General features: G+C 47.4%; 1 protein-coding gene across 3 annotated transcripts in view; it reads left to right on the top strand.

Annotated features, from left to right (window-relative positions):
- Positions 1-18,024, top strand: part of DEPDC1B (DEP domain containing 1B) — a 51,871-nt gene that overhangs the window by 18,305 nt on the left and 15,542 nt on the right. For all 3 annotated transcript variants that reach the window (XM_019532112.1, XM_019532111.1, XM_019532113.1), the window contains exons 5-7: positions 4,222-4,352; positions 8,814-8,861; positions 12,369-12,509. In XM_019532112.1, the coding sequence (XP_019387657.1) occupies positions 4,222-4,352; positions 8,814-8,861; positions 12,369-12,509 (320 nt within the window). The remainder of the gene's footprint in view (positions 1-4,221; positions 4,353-8,813; positions 8,862-12,368; positions 12,510-18,024) is intronic.

Here is an 18,024-nt window from a genome sequence, read left to right as displayed (position 1 = left end):
GTCACAGTCTTGGCTTCTGTGGTTTGCTCTCTGCCAGTCCGGACCAGAGCAGAGTATTCCCACTTTGGTGGTTCCAGTCCACCATCCTTTTGTAGGTCTTCCTTTTAAGAGGCTGGAGGTCTGCCAGTTCTCTGGAGAGCCAAGGGGGCTGCTGTGCCCTTTTGCTGCCTTTCTTCCGAGATGGGATGGACTTTGCTTGTGCATCCAGGATCACTCCCTTGAGGAGCAACCGCTCTTCCTGAGCTCCCCTCCCCTTGGGGTTGTGGTCCCTTAGAGCCTTACCAACAAGCCTCCTTAGCTTGTCAAAGGTCAGCTTTCCTGAAGTTGAGGACTTCTGTATTGCTGACTGACTTGCCAGCTTTACAGCAGATAGTGAAGGTGATTAGTTCATGGTCACTGTCACCCAGCTTCCCTTCAATCACTGATTACGTCGTCCCCAGTTGCTAGTATGAGGTCAAGCAGCACTTTACCTCTTGTCAGCCAGTAGACTTCCTGCGTCAGAGGTCATCCACACACAAGAGAAAGATTTGTGACCACTAGGATTTGGCTGAGCGCTCCTCCCACGAGATGTCTGGGTAATTAAAGTCTCCCATGACGACCATACACCAGGAGTGTGCGGCTTCAGCCAATTCCCTGGTGAACTCCTGGTCAAGGTCTTGACCCTGGGTAAGGGATCTGTAGTAGACCCCCACCATAGTATCCCCTGTGCCATGTTCCCCATGGATTTTTAACCCAGAGGGTCTCCAGTCGTCCACCATGGGTGCCAATGTCAGCTTGCAGGGACGTGTAGCTTTCCTTGATATAGACAGCTGTGCCCCCGCCCCTTTTCTTTACTCAATCCTTCCTGTACAGGGTACAGCCATCTATACCCATGGTCCAGTCAGGGGTGGAGTCCCACCAGGTCTCCGTTATCCCTATGACATAGTAGTTATTTGCATTTAGCAGGAGAACAAGTTCCTCCTGCTTATTCCCCAAGCTCCAGGCATTTGTGTACAGGCATGCAAGTGTCTCTGTGGGGGCCCTTGCCCTGCCTACATCTTGTTCCAGGGCTGGGGTGGAATCCCTTAAGTTCCTTGGCCTGCTGGCTTTGCAAGTGTTGCTCAGGTGGCCAGCAGTGGCAGTAGTTCCCCCATCCCCCAGTGGGCTTAGTTTAAAGCCCGGTGGACCAGGAAAGCCAGTCTGGCTGAGAAGAGCCTACTCCACAGCAGAGAGCAGTGGAGGCCGTCCTTTCCCAGCAGCTTGCTGCCTCTCTCGCCAAAGAGTGCACTGTGGTCATGGAAGCCAAAGCCTTCCCGATGACACCAGCGCCGCAGTCTTTTGTTGACTACCTGGGTCCTCCTCTCCCCCCTCAGCCCATAGCCCGAGACTGGGAGGATTGAAGAAAACACCACCTGTGCCCCCAGACCCTTTGGCCCTACACCCAAATCCTTGTAGTACCTCATGACCTGGCTGGGAGCGCTCCGAGCCGTGTCATTGGTGCCCACATGGTTGAGGAGCACTGTCTGTGGGCTGGAGGAGCTCGGGGATCTTCTCCGCAATATCTCAGATTCTGGCTCCTGGTAAGCAGCAGATTTCCCAGGCTAAGGGGTCAGGGCAGGAAATTGCCCCTCAGAATGGAGTCTTCCACAACAAACACTTTGTGTTTGGTTTTGGGGAGAGCGGGGGTGGTAGCTACAGTGTAACCTGTGTTGCCTGCAGAAGCTGGCAACTCAGCAGGCTCTGCTGGGGCTGCAAGAGGTTCGTACCTGTTGCGAAGCTCCAGCAGGGCAGGGGCCTTGGTGTGGCGGGCCTTGGGCCCCTTTGCCACCTTGGTCCAACCCCTGGGCTAGACAGTAAGGGAGGTCCCCGAGTCTTCCCTTGTCCTGGAGGGAGACCATGGTCTACCCTCCGTCTCCCAGGGGAGAAGGGCCTGGCAGTAGGAATCTATCTCCTGCTCACAGTCCCTGATGGCATACAGTGTCTGGACTGTGGCCTGGAGCTCCTCCAGCTGGTGCGCCAGAGACCCCAAAAGGGAGCAGACTTCACAAGGGGAGGTAGCCATGCTTCTGGGCCCCAGAGCCTGAAGAAGTGACAGGCAGCCCCTGCAGCCGAGAGCCAGGGGCTTTGTCTGTGAGGAGCCCAGAACCACGGGCTCTATCTGTATTGTGGTCTCTGAGGTGTCAGGGGGGCCGCAGACCTCGTGGGGACCCTTGGGATGCGGCGCACGCCCATCCATGTCATGCCGCTGGTGGGCTGGCTATGGCTGGGACTGGCTTCCCTAGGGGGCTCACAGGCATGGCCTCGGGCCCTCCCACTCGCCCTCCTGCGTGAACTCCCACGCTAAATTGCATGCAGGGTCTAGGAACGCACCTGTTTGTGCAGCCTGTTTGCGCAGCTCCCTGGGGAGCTGGGCAAAGTAGGACTCTCCTCGGCTTGCTTAGCCCGTTCCCAGCTGTCTAAGTCCCTCCCTCCACAGGCCCCTGCTTACCTTCGGGTAGGCTGGGCTCGTTGGGGGCCCTGGGGTTGCTACTGGGGTCCCTAGGCTCACGGGAGTGCAGTGGGCTTACACCCGCGCATCTTGTACTGGAGCCGGGATACCCCTCTCTAGGACTCAACCTCTACAAGATCTAGGAACGGCAGCAGTGGTGGGCTAGGGTAGGGAATGTGTTGCATGGAGGAAAAAAGAGGGGGCACTGAGAGAAAGGCAGGTTCTGTGGTTCTTTCCTGCTTTGGGGATTTGAAGTTCCTGTTGCTGCTCCCACTGTCTAGTCTGCTTAACCCAGTTGCAGGGGAACCTAGGAGTGGGGAGTGTAGCAACGCTTGCAGTGGCAGTCACTGTATATACACCTCCCTTCACAAAATCCTGAATCTACCCATGGAGAGAGATAACATAAGACCTATATGCTGGGATAACTTTGCTCAGTCTGGAGTTTTACCCCCTGAAGCCATCAGAGGTATACTTACTGGTATAAGCTTACACTTTTTTTGTCGATATCCATATTATGGTAACTGCTAAACAAGCCATTATCTGCTTTTTCCTGCTGTTTAGTGGTGAGGTACTCTAATAATGATCTACTGAGTGAGATTTCCTGGCATGAAGCACATCTATCCATTCGTAATTCCAGTGGCATTTACACTGGTATACAAACTGAAGTACATCCCTCCAGGTTATATTTAGGTTCATGCCCTTTTATAGTTTATTAGAACAGGTAATCTGGTATAGGGAGTTGTCTGTTTTGTATATGAAAATACACTTTTCCCCTCATAAAAAAAAAAAGTACATGTTTTTCACAGTGTAGGTGGAAACTTACCAACACTTTTTATATCTCAAAATGACATGCTGACTTGTTTTGTTTTTTTTAAAGTGTGTCTTTTTAATAATGCAACATGAATATATTAATGATCATAGGAAAGTTGGGCTACAGCGACTTCATGAGGTCATGTAGTCCAGCGCCCTGCTCAGGATAGGATCATCCTGGACTAAGTTATCCCAGCCGAGTGTATGTTTAATCTGCTCTTGAAAATTTCCAGGGATGAAGATTCCACAGCTTTTCTAGGTAGCCTTTTCAAAATGTTCAACCTTCATAGTCAGAAAGATCTTTTTAATCTCTGGCCTGAATTTTTCTCTGCTGAAGCTTGAGGCCTTTGCTTCTAGTCCTGTCCCCTGCAGTCTCAGAAAAAAGTCTATTGCCATCCTTTTTATAATTGCCCTTCGGGCATTTTTAGTCTTCCCTTCTTTAGGCTAAATAACCCTAGTTTTTCAGCCTTTCCCCATAAGTTATGCTTCCCTGGCCTCTAATAATTTTTGTTGCTGTCTGTTGTTTTGTTTTTTGTTTTTTTCCCAATCTGTCCGCATCTTTCTTGAGGTGTGGGGTCCAAAACTAGACCCAGTGCTCTAGGCGTGACCTTCATTAGTGCTGAATAGAACAGAAGAATAGCTTCCCTGAATTTGCAAGAGATGCTTTTGTTTAGTAAAACCCAATATGCTGCTGGGGTTTTTACAACATGAGCAGATTGATGGGTCGTATACACTGTAACTTCTTCTCTGCAGTTCTGCAGCCTAGCCAATTCTTCTTCAGCCTGTATTTACATTTTACTTTGCCTCAAGTTTCTATGCATCAGTGACAAACCTAATAAATCAAAAGGCATTTATTTTAAAAAGTGAGACTTTCCACATACCAGCCATTTGTCTTTTTCAAAATCAATTGATACAAATACTACATTTTCATACCTTTTTAACAGCCTGCAAAAAGTACTGGGTCTGGATTCTCTGGATGAAGTGTTGGACACAAAGCTTGTGAACCCAAAGCACATCCTCCACAACGTGTACAACATCAATAAGCAGGGCATTGTCATTTTAGAAGATAAATCAAGTGAGTGACATCAGCGTTTTTGTTGTGTTTATATGTTTTTCCACATTGAGCTTGGATTTTTTTTAATGTTGTTGTTGTTGTTGTTTTTCTTTTTGTCTATTTTGGAGTCAGTTACTACTTGCTTATGCTAGAAAGCTTTGATGCTTTAACTCAGCAGTTCCCAAACTCTGACAGATTGCATACCACCAGTTTAAAACTTAAGCCTTAAGTATCAACAGCAAATTTTTCATACACATAGGTGTTGCCCTGTGGGGTCAGGCCAACTCCCAGGATCTCACTATTGCGCTGTTAAACAGGAGGGTGTGACACAATTGCACATATACAAACACACAAATCAATTGGATGCATACACATACACTACCAACTCAGGCACATACACATCCAAACTAGCCAAGGCACATGCATACCCATCACTAATTCAAGCACAACCACTATACACCCCAAAAGTTAGACAAAAATCAGTTGTCCATACACTCAGTACACATACACAGATCACTAATTCATATATCATACACACAGTAACACATATACGAACACACATACACTCACAAGTTCACACACATACAACCCACCTACGCATAGGTAAGATCCTAACTTGGATGCCAAGGTATGTAGTGTGTGCTTGGGGTACCTGGGGTACTTGCGGGAAGGTTAAGGTGAGAGAGAGTTAAAAATGTAGGGAGTAGAAGTTGCCTGAACTGAGATTAGAACCGGTGAACTAGAGAGAAGCTGACTGAGGAACTGAGGCTTGGGGTTACTTAAGGTAGATTGCTGCTGGAAACTGAGGCAGACAGCTGAGATATTGGTGGGGGGTGGTGCAGATAAATGGTGGCAAGGAGGAGACGGTCAGGAAAGAGAGAGAGAGAGGCAGAAACCTGGGAACTTGGGACTGGAAACAGGCTGACAGCTTAGAGACTGTGGGGGCAGAAAACGTGACAAGGAGGAAACAGTCAGGAAACAGACAAAATCCGAACTCGGGGTTTCAGAATAACAGGCTTATTAAACAGACAACACACTACACAGCCCCATGGAGTTATTGGTTCCCACACACACGCAAGCACTCAATGGCAGTAGGAGAAAGAGACTCAGTGGAAGCATTGGAGTCCAGGTAAGGAAGAGAAGCAGAGTCCAAGTCTTTGGTTGAAGAGGGGATAGGGGGTGATAGCTACTTATCCAGGCTGGAAAGGGGTCCTTGTCCAGTAGGTGTTATCCAGAGGGGGTTCACCAGCAGGGCCTCTGGGTGGATAGGTGGTGTGGCATGGTGCTGGTTCAGATGGAGAGGGCATCCTGAGGAGTCAGTCTTCATTACCCCTTTTTATGGGGCAGGCTATCTCTGATCTCCTATGGGGAGGGCCTGTCCAGGCAAGGTCAAGTCCTGTCCCAGAGGGCTCCAGGTGTTCTTACTGAACATGTGCAGCCTGGCACAATGGTGGGTTGCCTCATCTTTTGTTTCTTGAATGCTGAGAGTGGTTCCAGTGGTTGGGTCATTGGTCCAGGTATTGGTGTTGATGGTTTGGTCATTCAGAGGGAGCTATTTTTAGACCTACTGCCATTGTCTCAAGCACCCCCATTCATTCCCATTCATTCAGGAACCAAGTTACATAGGAGGAGTTAGATGTGAGTCATGGGTTACACAACCAGGCCTGGGGACAGGATAGAGACTTGACAAACAAAATGGAAACTTGACTTGACTTATGCTAACTTACATATGTAGGCCTAAATTATATACTACCAGTAAAACAGTAATACAGAACAGTAAAAATCAATATAAACATAATAATGATACAATATAAAGAAGGAGAAAAAACAAAACAAATACAACTTGTTACCAAAATAAAATGCTGAAGCTTATCCTATGTCTTAGCTCACTTATACTTATCTGTAGGGAATAGAGAGAGAAAGAAAAAGTCAGAAATGGTTGGGGAACGGGAGGGAATGCATTTTAAAAGGAAAGAAAAGAAAAACTGGGGGTTTTGCTACATATTTAACAGACTGTGATTAAAACAACATCAAAATCTTTAGTAACCCTAAAATATTGTTTTATCAATTATGGTAGCCATAAAAACAGTTAAATTTAAAAAAAGTTGATCACAATTAGTTGCATGATTTAAAAAATTAGTCGCAATTAATTGCAATTTTAATTGTGCAGCTAAAAACTCAGAATTACAGAGATAATTTGTATGATGTGGGGGTGGGGTTTGTGGTGTGTGGGGTTTGGAGCCTGGGCAGGGGGGTCCCTGCAGGCCCTGGCAAGATGCAGTGTACTGTGGGTCAGGAGTGAGGGGCAGCAGCAGAGCTGGGGGAGCTGTAGCTTGGGACTGGCAGACATGGACAGAGACACAAACACAGATATACACACACAGACACAGCGCCCAGCCCGTAAGTCTGTGGAGGAAGCGGGGTAAGGGGAGAGAGGCAGATCAAGGTCCCCACAGTGATGGAGGGAGTGGGACAGGGGCAGGTTGGGGTGTGTTGAGGGACAGAGCCACGGGAAGCTCATCTGGGGTGGGCGGGCGGGCGCAGCTGCCCACCATTGCATATACCCCTGGGGGAGGCACATGCCCCCTGGATCTGTGCATGGAGCAGGGGTGGACTGCCCACTGCATGCTGGGCTTTGTGCCTTGCTACCACTGCCTCTGGAGCTTTGTGGGACACCGTATGCCTTTTGTGCACTGGCTGCTTTGTGTCCCCTGCCTGCCCGGTGGTGGAGGGTGCATGGCATCCTGCAGAGTTCTAGAGGTAGCGGCAGTGAGTCGCAGAGGCCAGCATGAAGTGGGAGCCTGCCTCCATCCAGTGCACAGATTTGGGGAGCACATGCCCCCCCATGCCTGCCCCAAGGCTCATACAGCAGCGAGAGCCCCTCCGTGCACCTGGAAAGGCCCAGGCTATCCTGGGAGAGGCTATGTCCTTTTGTGCCAGCCCTGCCATAGGGATGGAGCAGGCTAGCCAGAGGAGAGAGAACCCCTGGGGAGCAGCAGACTGCCCTCTGTACACTGAGCTCTGCTCCTTGTTGACTTTGCCTCCAGAGTCGTGTGGTATGCCATGTGCCTTCTGTGTGCTGGCTGTACTGTGTCCCCTACCTGTCCAGTGGCAGAAGGCACATGACATCCCATGCAGCTCCAGAGCCTGATGCTACTGCCTCAGGAACTGTGCAGGATGCCATGTGCTTTCTGCTGCCAGATGGACAGGGGACACAGTGCAGCCAGTGCATGGAAGGCACATGAGGCTCCTGAGCAGCAGCAGTAGTGGGGTGCAGAGCCCAGTGGGCAGTCTGCCTCCACCCCACGCACCGATCCAGGGGCAAATGTGCCACCTGGGCTCTGACTATCTCACCCCCTGCCCCAGGGCCTGATTCACCCCTGCCCTGCCCCTGCCCCTGCCCCTGCCTTACTTCTCCCTCACACTGGGGGTTTCAATCTGTCCCCTCTTCCCCTCCAACACACTTACCTGTTGGGTTGGCAGTGTGCAGCAGGCTGCAGCTGAGCTCTGTGTGTGTGGCCCTTCCCACTGGTCTTCCATGTACCACTCCCAGGTCATCTGCGTTGTGTACCACAGTTTGGGAAGTACTGTTTTGACTATTACAGTATACTTAAAGTGATAACCCCATCCCTAAAATAGAGTTATGCCAAGTATGAAAAGAACCTGAGTATAGGTTCTGATTTGAAGAACAAATTGGGTTTTGCTGATATAAAGCACCTTTATTTGTGAGGATAGAATTATACTAGGTTTTAATCGTCTCAGTGTGCAGCAGAACGAACTCTCTACTTACCTGTGAAATGTCCCTTTGGAATGAATTTCTCTTTTCATAATCAAAGTGTTCAAACCTAAGGAGTATGAAAGGTGAGGGAAGAAGATAAAGGAGCAGGTTTCCTATCAAATTTGTGTTCTGGGAAAGGGGAATAACTTGCATTTTCCCTCCAACTAACCTGAGCGATGTGGGAGTTCATGTCTTTTCTTACTGTCAGACCAGTCCCTTACTGTATCTGGGCTGGGGACTGCTTGAGTTGAACTCATCATCACAGTGTTGCAAAAGCTTCAAAAGAGTGTATCTATTTTTAATATAAATAAGGCTTTATAAGTCAGTAAAATATAAGGGTTGAGCAAAAGGTTCGTCACTGAAAAAAACAAAATTGTGAAAAAATTAGAGTGTAAAGTTTGAGTTCAAATGTAATTATCCTTGTCATTGTCCCATATTACTATTATTACATGTTGTGTATGGTCCTCCCCTCTCCCCCCAAGATCTGAGGTGTACATGAAATAGGCAGTTGGGACGTAGTACTTGATGAATCTTGATTTTTAGTGTTTGTCTAAAGAGCCAACTACTCTGATTTAAAGGTTAGAGAAATTGTTATCCACCAATTACAAATAAACACATATTATATCTCTCTTGTATCTTGTCAGATTGCTAGTTTAACTGTTTAAATTTTCATATTTCCCTCATCACTTCTTCCCCTCGAGCAGAAGAACTACCTCATTGGGTCCTGTCAGCAATGAAATGTCTAGCAAATTGTAAGTATACCTACCAAATCTGTTAAAACCCAATCGAACTAATTCCTTTTTTCTTATTTTGCCAGATTTCTCTTATTTAAGGGGTCAAAATATGTCCCCTGATGCATGTACAAGAAAACAGATTGAAGAGAAGGTATATCCAATTGCCAAATCAATCTCTTTCCTTTGAGCATGCGAAGTTATTTTGAGTAGAGCTGTCACAAATAAAAGTTAGTCCAGCGATGAGTATATAGAGGCACATAACTTAAAGGCTGAAATTGTACATAATGATTGTTGCACGTGTTGAAATGGGTGATCATTGGGGATCTTGGCTTTCTCTTATAAAATCCATGATTAAAATGAAACCACTGTATATAAATTTAAATTGTAAGTATATCAATAAAACATTGTGTTCAGTTGAAATTATAGAGATATCTATATCTCAGTTGAACACAATGTTTTATTGATATACTTACCATTTGAAAGCCTACCAGTGCCTCTATCAGTATACTAAAACAAATTCTAAATATCTGTACATTTTAGTATTTGACTTTGAGTCTTCTGTTATGGAAAATCAGAGCTCTCCATGCCCTCTTAGCTCACCAGGATGCAGGTCCAGGCCCTTTACTCCCCACCCAGTGCCCCCTGGGACCTGCTGGTGCCCCTCACCTCCTGCCCCCAGGCCTACCAGAAGGGGCCCTGAGCTGCCAGGGCTATGGGGCCATGGACCTGGGTCCATGGTGCCTGAACCTCAGCTGCTGCCCACAGGAGGCAGTTGCTGCTGCAGTGGACGAAACAGAGCCCAGCTTCCCTTCCCCTACAGGTGGCATGGCCAGAGTGGAGCCCAAGGAAGGGCAGGGCAGGCTGCCCTCTGTGAGCTGAGGTGTGGGGGGTGGGACTGGCTCCCCATCACTGCACACACTCCCGGGGGGGCATGAGGCATGTGCCACCCAGATCTGCGTGCAGGGCTGCGGGCTCCCTGCCTTGCTGCCCTCCCCCTGAGGCCTGTGCAGCCCAGCAGACAGGACCTGGTGCAGCAGGGCAGAGCGAAGCTGGGTGAGGAAGGTCCTTGCCCCTGCTGCAAGCCCTGCGCTGCCCTGGCAAGGTGCCCTCTGCCTGCCCAGCAACAGTGAGGGGCACAGCACCATGCCATTGCCCCTGCTACTGCCGAGTGGGCGCAGGGCACCTTGCCAAAGTGGGGCTCGCAGCAGCAGCAGCAAGGAATTTCTCTGCCCAGCTCCACTCTGTCCTGCTATGCCAGGTCCCACCCACTGGGCTGTGGAGGCCCCAGAGGGAGACGAGCAGGGAGGGGAGTCTGCAGCAGGCAGCTTGTATCTACCTCTTGCCCCATGTACAAATCTGGTGGGCACATGCTCCCCCAGGAGTGCATGCAGTAGCAGGGAGCCAGACCCTTTTCCCCCCCACCCTGCCCCATCCTGATACCCCTGATTGCACCGTGCATCGCAATGCCTCTCAGCCTTACCCGCACTGTTTCTGCTCCTTCCATCTTGGCATGGATTCCCAAAGAAGCCTACCTGTAACTCAGCAATATTATAGGCAGCCAGGGACACCTCAACAGAAGCACATGGATAAGGTGCAGGGTGCTGATCTCCTTCTTGGGCACCAGAAGGTGCTGCCATGCTCTAAAGAGCTTCAATCAAACTGCTGCTGATCATTGTTTTTGCTGATGGCTGGAGGTTTTTACTGAGTTGACTGACAGTTGGCAACCCTGTTACACATGCATGGCTGATCCTCAAGTGGATTAAAGTAGCAGTTTGTAATACAAAGCGTTATGGACAGCATAGCCAGTCCCCTAATTAAATGCTTTCATTGCAAAAGGCAGTGTGATTAAATGGATTCTCTTCTGTATAGGTTCAGGTACTGCATTGCTCATCACCCTGTTGGATCGTCTTCCGGTGATACATATTAAGTAACAGTTCCTATATGTTTGCTCTCTTATCCTGTTTCCAGGAAGAGAAGCATATATACAGCAGAATATATTGGTTTGTTAGGGTTTTAGGTAATTTCTTTATTTTATTTTCTATTTTTCTTTCCTTTTCTTTTATCCCCTTTCCCCCTTTTGCTTTTCCTGTTTCTTTCTTTTTCTGTGTTTTACATAAAGAAAATGAAATTACTTGCAGTTGAAGCAGAAGGTGCTAAGGACAATCAGGTTGTTAGTTGTCCTTAGTGTCTGAAGGAGTTTATTATACTGTCTCAGACCAGCTCTTGAGAAATGTGTCTTTTGTATGAGATGAATTTTATACTTTTTATGAAGAATTGGATCTTGGGTCTGTCTTAAGAGACAGGTTTCTAGCCCCCAGGTCTTACAAAAATGACTATGTAAATGTATGTTCACCTTATAGAATGGGAGGAATAATGCTTGCCTGTCTCCTAAGCTAAGCATGTACTCGGTACACTGCTACTTGTTTTGAAGCTAGCCACTGCTCCCTTCACTTAACAGTCATTGGATAACCTGGATAGGGAGCCAGCAGAGCATTGGGAAGTGCACAGAGGAGTTTCTGCCTGGTGGAGACAAGGGTCCAGGCTAGAACCAAGTCCTGTTCCCTTCTAGAGTAGCAAGCACTTTACTGAATCACTTGCCCTCTAGCTGGTTCTCTTTCTCCTTGCTTTACATACCTCTCTCTCTTTGGCCCAGAAAGCCAGCTTCAAAAGAATCACTGGAGAGGAGTCTGCACAATACCTGATCTGTGGTATCATGGCTTAAAATAGTGAGTTAGAAAGATGCATGTTCAAATTCCATCTGGGCAAAGAACCTGCATCTGTGGCTTCCTAGATGAGTGCCTGTTTGGGCCAGAAGGAGTCTACGCATATAGCTGCATGTATAGCTGTCCAGTGTGTAGCTACCTATTCTTTCTCAGTCTGCTTGTGCACACTTACATCTCCACAATTCAGGAGAAGCAGAATCACTATCTGTGTTTAAGTGCCAAAGATGCCACTTAGCTAGAAACCTGCCATTTAAATGCTACCTTTTAGTGTTTACGGCTAAATGAGCATCCATTACAGTCTTTTCAAAATTGAGGTGAGGTGTGGAAAGGACAGGCAAAAATGTCTGTCAGAACAATGGGTGCCTATACATGAGCAGTGAGGCTGCTCCTGTGCACTGTAATTACAGCATGTCAGAGCAGCCTTGATTAATCAAGTCTGCTGGAGTGTGGTAATTACTATGCTCTTGCAGACTCCAGTGTCTTATGTATTGGTGTCCCCAAGGTTAACAATGGCATCAGGAGTGCTTTAACTAATGCTTGTTTGAGCTTTAGATAAAGCACCCGTGCCACCATTTTTAGGCACGGGGACGCTGATACACAAGAGGCTCTGGGCAGTTTAATTACAGCAGCCCTATGAGCCCGCACCTAGAGCACGTGTATAAATGCCTCATGTAACTTAACTTCCGGTATGCCTTTTGTTACAAAGTGATCTAAACTTCCCATGTCCTCCCCATTTTTTATTGACTGTATACAAAAATGAATGATCTTATTTGTGGTTAAAAATGTATTTTCTCTTTTGGAGGGCCCACCTGCTCAGACTTGAAGCAGCCTACATACACAGGATTTGAAAGGGATGTTTTCAAAACCATAGCAGACTACTATGGCCAAATGAAGGAGCCTCTTCTCACATTTCATCTTTTTGATGTTTTTGTCAGTGTTTTAGGTATGTTGTCTTCTGATGTATTAAATTAACTGGGAACTAATTAAAGGGGGCTGGGTCTTCTCTTGAATTAACTTTTTATAAAGCGTATCAACAAAAGTGGAATGATCACACGGGACTTGTTGCAGGGCCAGTCAAGAGCTAAGATGTCTAGAAGCTACCTAGTACTTGGATAATATCATTTTGGAATCCCAGGTACTATATATGCAAATCAAGGAGTTGTGGTTGAACACTTGGTAAATATTAGATTGTAAAAGCTGAATGAAAGGCAAGACTTCATTTGGTCCCATTATTTCTGATAAGTGGAAATAGAAAGAAGTAAGGATCAAGAAGTGTTGTAGATTTGTTTTTATTTTTTTTTTTTTGGCATAGGAACCATCTCTGGCTGTAAATAAAGCATTCTAATATTTGAGCCCTAAGAATGGGTTGGATGAATGGACTATAAGGTGGATAGAAAACTGGCTGGATTAGTTAGGTTCAAAGGGTAGTGATCAGTGGCTCAATGTCTAGCTGGCAGCCAGTATCTAACAAAGTGTCCCAGGGGTTGGTCTTGGGCAAGGGTGGGCAAAATATGGCCTGCAGGCTGGATCTGGACTGCGAGGCCATTCTGTCTGGACTGTGGAGCCCCAAAAAATTTTTTTGAAAATTTTAAAATTTATCTGTCCTTGGTTTCTGTTTTATAATAAAAAAAAACCACGGGAACCCGGGGCAGTAGGACCCAGGGAAGCCCAGCGGGCTGCTACAACAGCAGGGGCTTCTGGCCTGGGACCACATGGCTGCCTCAGCCTGGGAAGCTCAGGTAAGGGTGGGGGGAAGGGCAGGGAAGGAGCTGGTGTGGAGCATGGGGAAAAGTGGCCCCTCCCCTGCCCCGTGGCCCATGCTCCCTGCTGCAGCTGCCTGCAGCCGGCAAGGGCTGCCTGTGCCTGCTCAGGACAACCCCATGTGGGCTGCAAGTGGCTGCATCAGGGCGCGCCGGCCGCGGGGTGGGCCAGGGGCTGCTTTTCCCCATGCTCCACACCAGCTCCATCCCTGCCGGGGAGCAGGGGGTTGGGGCTGTGCACTGCCTGTACTGGGGGGCAGTGGGTGTGAGCGAGTGTGGGAGCACAGGGCCTGCACTGGTGTCCCAGGGCCAGGCCCAGCGGGGCCCAGAGGAGGGCAGCAGGAGTACAGGGTTCTGGCTGGCAGTGGCTCTGTCGAGTCAGGCCAGCTCCCCTCTCTCCCTGCTGGTGCAGCCCAACCCAGCTCCACAGACCCCTACCAGCCTGCGCCCTGCTCTGGGCCACATCGGTGCTGGCCCTGGATCATTGGTCCCAAGATGGTGACCAGGGGGCGGGGCACCTGTGAAGGGGTGGGGCTTGACAGCTTTGTCAAAACTGGGTAAGTGGCCCTCCACCCAAAATAATTGTTTTGGAAGATGGCATAGAGTGCACCCTCAGCAAGTTTGCAGATGACACCAAGCTGGGAGAGTAATAGATATGTTGGAGAGTAGGGCTAGAGTGTGGAGAAACCTAGGAAAATTAGAGGACTGGACCAAAAGAAATCTCATGAGGTTCAATAAGGACAAATACAAAGCTGTGCACTTAAGACAGAACAATCCCATGCACTGGTACAGACTGCAGACTACCTGGCTAAGCAGCAGCTCTGCAGAAGACGACCTGGGGGTTAGTTAACAGTGTTCTCTTGTTGCCAAGAAGGCTAATGGCATACTGGGCTGCCTTAGTAAGAGCATTGCCAGCAGATCGACGGAAGTGATTATCCCCCTCTATTTGGTGCTGGTGAGGCCACATCTGGAGTACTGTGTCCAGTTTTTTGGGCACCTCACTACGGAGGATGTAGACAGATTGGAGAGAATTCAGCAGACAAACAAAAATGGTTGCAGGGCTGGGGCACATGATTTCTGAGGAAAGGTTGAGGGAACTGGGCTTATGTAGTCTGGAGAAGAAAAGACTGAGGCGGGATTTAATAGCCTTCAACTACCTGAAGTGGGGTTCAAAACAGGATGGAGCTAGATTGTTCTCAGTGGTGGCAGATGACAGAACAAGGAGCAATGGTCTCAAGTTGCAGCAAGGGAAGTTTAGGGGAGATAGCAGGAAAAACCTCCTCACTAGGAGGATAGTAAAGCACTGGAACAGGTTACTCAGTGAGGTGGTGTATTCTCCATCTTTGGAGGTTTTTAAGACCTGGGTAGACAAAGGCTTGGCTGGGGTGCAGTAGGTGGGGATGGTCCTGCTTTGAGCAAGAGGTTGGACTAGATGACCTCCTGAGGTCCCTATTTTTCTATGATTCTATGATAAGCCTATGCTATTGCTATATATCTTAGACTATATTTTGGAGGCAGGCAGCAGAATGCTTTAGCTTTGAATTTTTAGAAGGGTTTAGGAGTTGCTTAGTATAGTATGACCTAAGGGTCTGATATTTAAAGATACTTGGGTGCCTAAAGATGTGCAAACTTCTCCTGGGATTTTCAAAATCTGGCTCAGAATCCAACTATTTATTTTAGTTGTCAAAATACCTCTAAAAATTATGCCCCCAAGCCTTGCTTTGCTGAGCAGTATGTAGATCGTTTAAAACCTAAGTCTTGATTACTTGCTTCCTTAAATTTGTAATTTGTTTAGAAATTACTTCTTTTTCATTCTGCTTTTAAGATGCTGACCCACTGAGCCTGGGTGAACATTGCTTGAACTGGACAGCATGACCTTGTTAGCCAATTAGAGCTCCAGTTTTGTCTAGAGTTCAACTTTTAATATTAAATAACCCTGTTCTTGGGCATCAGATTTAACTTTTTTGTGGTTGGGACATACTGTCTAGTAAAAGAGTGTGATTATAATATTGAAGTCAGTAAGAACTTGACTTCAGTGGGAATAGGATTAGGTCTTAACATTCCAGTATTAAACGAACAGACTTCTAAAAATGAAAGTCTGTTCCTTTGTTCTAAGGGTGTGTAGGAGTAAAACATGACTGATGTTCTAACTACTTAAGAATGTACGTTCAGAAAAGTGACTGTGACAACAGCTCTTTCAGATGGAAAAAATCCGATTCCTGTGCACATTCAGTCATAGTCCACTTGTCCAGTGTAAAAACATACTCCATTTAATTTTCCAAAGCCAGCAGAGCTATGTGAGAATGAGATGGTTTGGCTTGTTTCTTGACTTTCACCATAATCTAGTTCAGGCGTGGACAAAATATGGCCCACAGGCCAGATCTGGCCTTCCAGGCACTTTTCATCTGGCCCACAGAAACCCTCCAATGAATTGTACCCTGCCTAGCCCTTCTACCCACCTGTACAATCCCACAACATGCTACCTGGTAGGGGTGGGGGTGGTGGAGTTGCAGCTGGATGGAAGCGGGAGTACAGTATGTAGCCTGCGCCCAGAAGGGGAGTGGGAGCACAGAGCTCAGCTGGGCAAGATGTGGAGGTGTGGAGGTTGTATGGACCCCGCACACACTTCCCCCTTGGTGTGCAGCCCCAGCTGCTGGCAGCAGCAGGAAGCGGAGAGGTCAAGGCATTCATGCCTGGCACAGGTGTGGCTCTGGCCAGCATTGCACAGGAGGAGGGAGCGGAGCCTTCCTTATCGCAGGGGCTCTACACCATGTGCCTGCAGCTCCAGCATTCACACCAGGGGAAGCCCTGCGCTGAAGCCTGCTGTTTCCCCTGCTTCATGCCGCACAGGTCCCTACACTCTGCCAGCAATGGAGGGAGCCCTGCCCCCTGCTTCACATGGAGTCCAGAGCGGGGCTTCCAAACCGCGTGAGTGGGAGCCACAGGCACGCGGCACGCAGCATGCAGTCGCTGTGATTGAAGCGGCCGGGCAGGCTGCGCTGGGGTGTGTCCAACTTTGTTTAAATTTAATCCTTTCCCATGAAAAGTAATGGTCTTAATCTTCAGTATTTTGGCTTGCTCCATCATTTTATTTTAAATAAACACTTTTCTTCAAAGTTTGAATTCTGAGTTGAGAGGGATTCACTGGCATAGGCATCTCAACATGTTCTTCCAGAAAGGCTGTTTTTAGATTTAAATATCTCTCAGAATCAAAGGATGAAAACCTGACCAGTTTAATTTGATGGCAATATTCCCATATAGTTCAGTAGATATGTGTTTGGGTTTTTTGCCTATAGTTTCATGCCCTTACACTGTTCATGGTTAATTTGGTTCATAGTCCATAGCTAAAACGAATTATGGACCCCTGAAATTTGTTCTGTACGTATTAGGTGTCCTCCCATTTTATTGTTGTGAACAGATCATTAAAGGGTGAAAATTGCTTCTTGCCAAATGTAGCTCAGGCCTGGCAATTGTGAATTACATAAAGAACTTGTTCAAAAAGCAGCCCAATTATTTGCCCTGGAAATAAAAATCAGTGAAATAGAATTAGATGGTTATTTACGCTGCTGGTAATCTATAGCATTTGAATGTTCTTGTTGAATTGCTTGTATATTACCACATGTTGTGTTCAGTATTTCAGCCTTGGTAGCATGGGAAGTATGCCTGTTCCCAAATATGTTCTGATGTCTGCTTACACAGTTATCTGTAAGTCACAGAATACCTGAAATTTAGCACTGTTTAGAAAGTATTTGTAGCCTACCTCTGGTGGGGTAAGATCACCCCCTACTTGGGAACCATGTGGCAGTGCAAAGCAGAAGGAAAGCTTTGAGACTGTACCAGAGACCAAGGCCTCCAAATGCTTATTTGGAAGCGTAGAGTGGAGAACCCATAATGGACTCTCTAATTCCTTGCCAATATATGTGCCTAACTTCCTGTTACACTGCTGTGGGCAGGGATGGTTGCCTTATCCCAGGTTTCTATGTAAAGAAGAGATTTGCATGTAGGGGCAATCTAGGTGAGGTAATTCAGTGAGAGTTATTGAATTGGAAACAATATTTGTATGTGTTCATGATACTGTACAAGCTTTGTTTATTGTTTTTTGTTTAAGTCTTATCTACAACTTACAGTGTTGTTAACTAATCTTTTAGGAGCTGTCAGCTTCATTTGCCAAGCCGTGCTTATAGTTCCTAACTAAAAATTTTTTTGCTAATATACTAACCCAGAGATGTCAAACTTGCCTTGTACCTTGGGCTGGATCTGGACCGTGGGGAGCTTGGGGTGATCTGATGGCCACCTATAAGTTTATCAGAGGTGACGACCAGGATCTGGGGGAATGATTTGTTCACCAGAGTGCCCCAAGGGATGACGAGGTCAAACGGTTATAAACTCCAGCAAGACCGTTTCAGGCTGGACATAAGGAAGAATTTCTTTACTGTCCGAGCCCCCAAGGTCTGGAATAGCCTGCCGCTGGAGATGGTTCATGCACCTACATTGAACGCCTTGAAGAGAAATTTGGATGCTTATCTTGCTGGAATCCTATGACCCCAGCTGACTTCCTGCCCCTTGGGCAGGGGGCTGGACTTGATGATCTTCCGAGTTCCCTTCCAGCCCTAATGTCTATGAAATCTATGAAATATTTTGGCAACCCAAATGTTTGGGGAAGGGTGGCACATGCCCTCAGGGCCTCTGGTGGGGTGT

This window comes from Crocodylus porosus, unplaced genomic scaffold, assembly GCF_001723895.1.
Source record: "Crocodylus porosus isolate Cpor-Errol unplaced genomic scaffold, CroPor_comp1, whole genome shotgun sequence".
Taxonomy (NCBI): domain Eukaryota; kingdom Metazoa; phylum Chordata; order Crocodylia; family Crocodylidae; genus Crocodylus; species Crocodylus porosus.
This window is presented reverse-complemented; position numbering and strand designations above follow the sequence as displayed.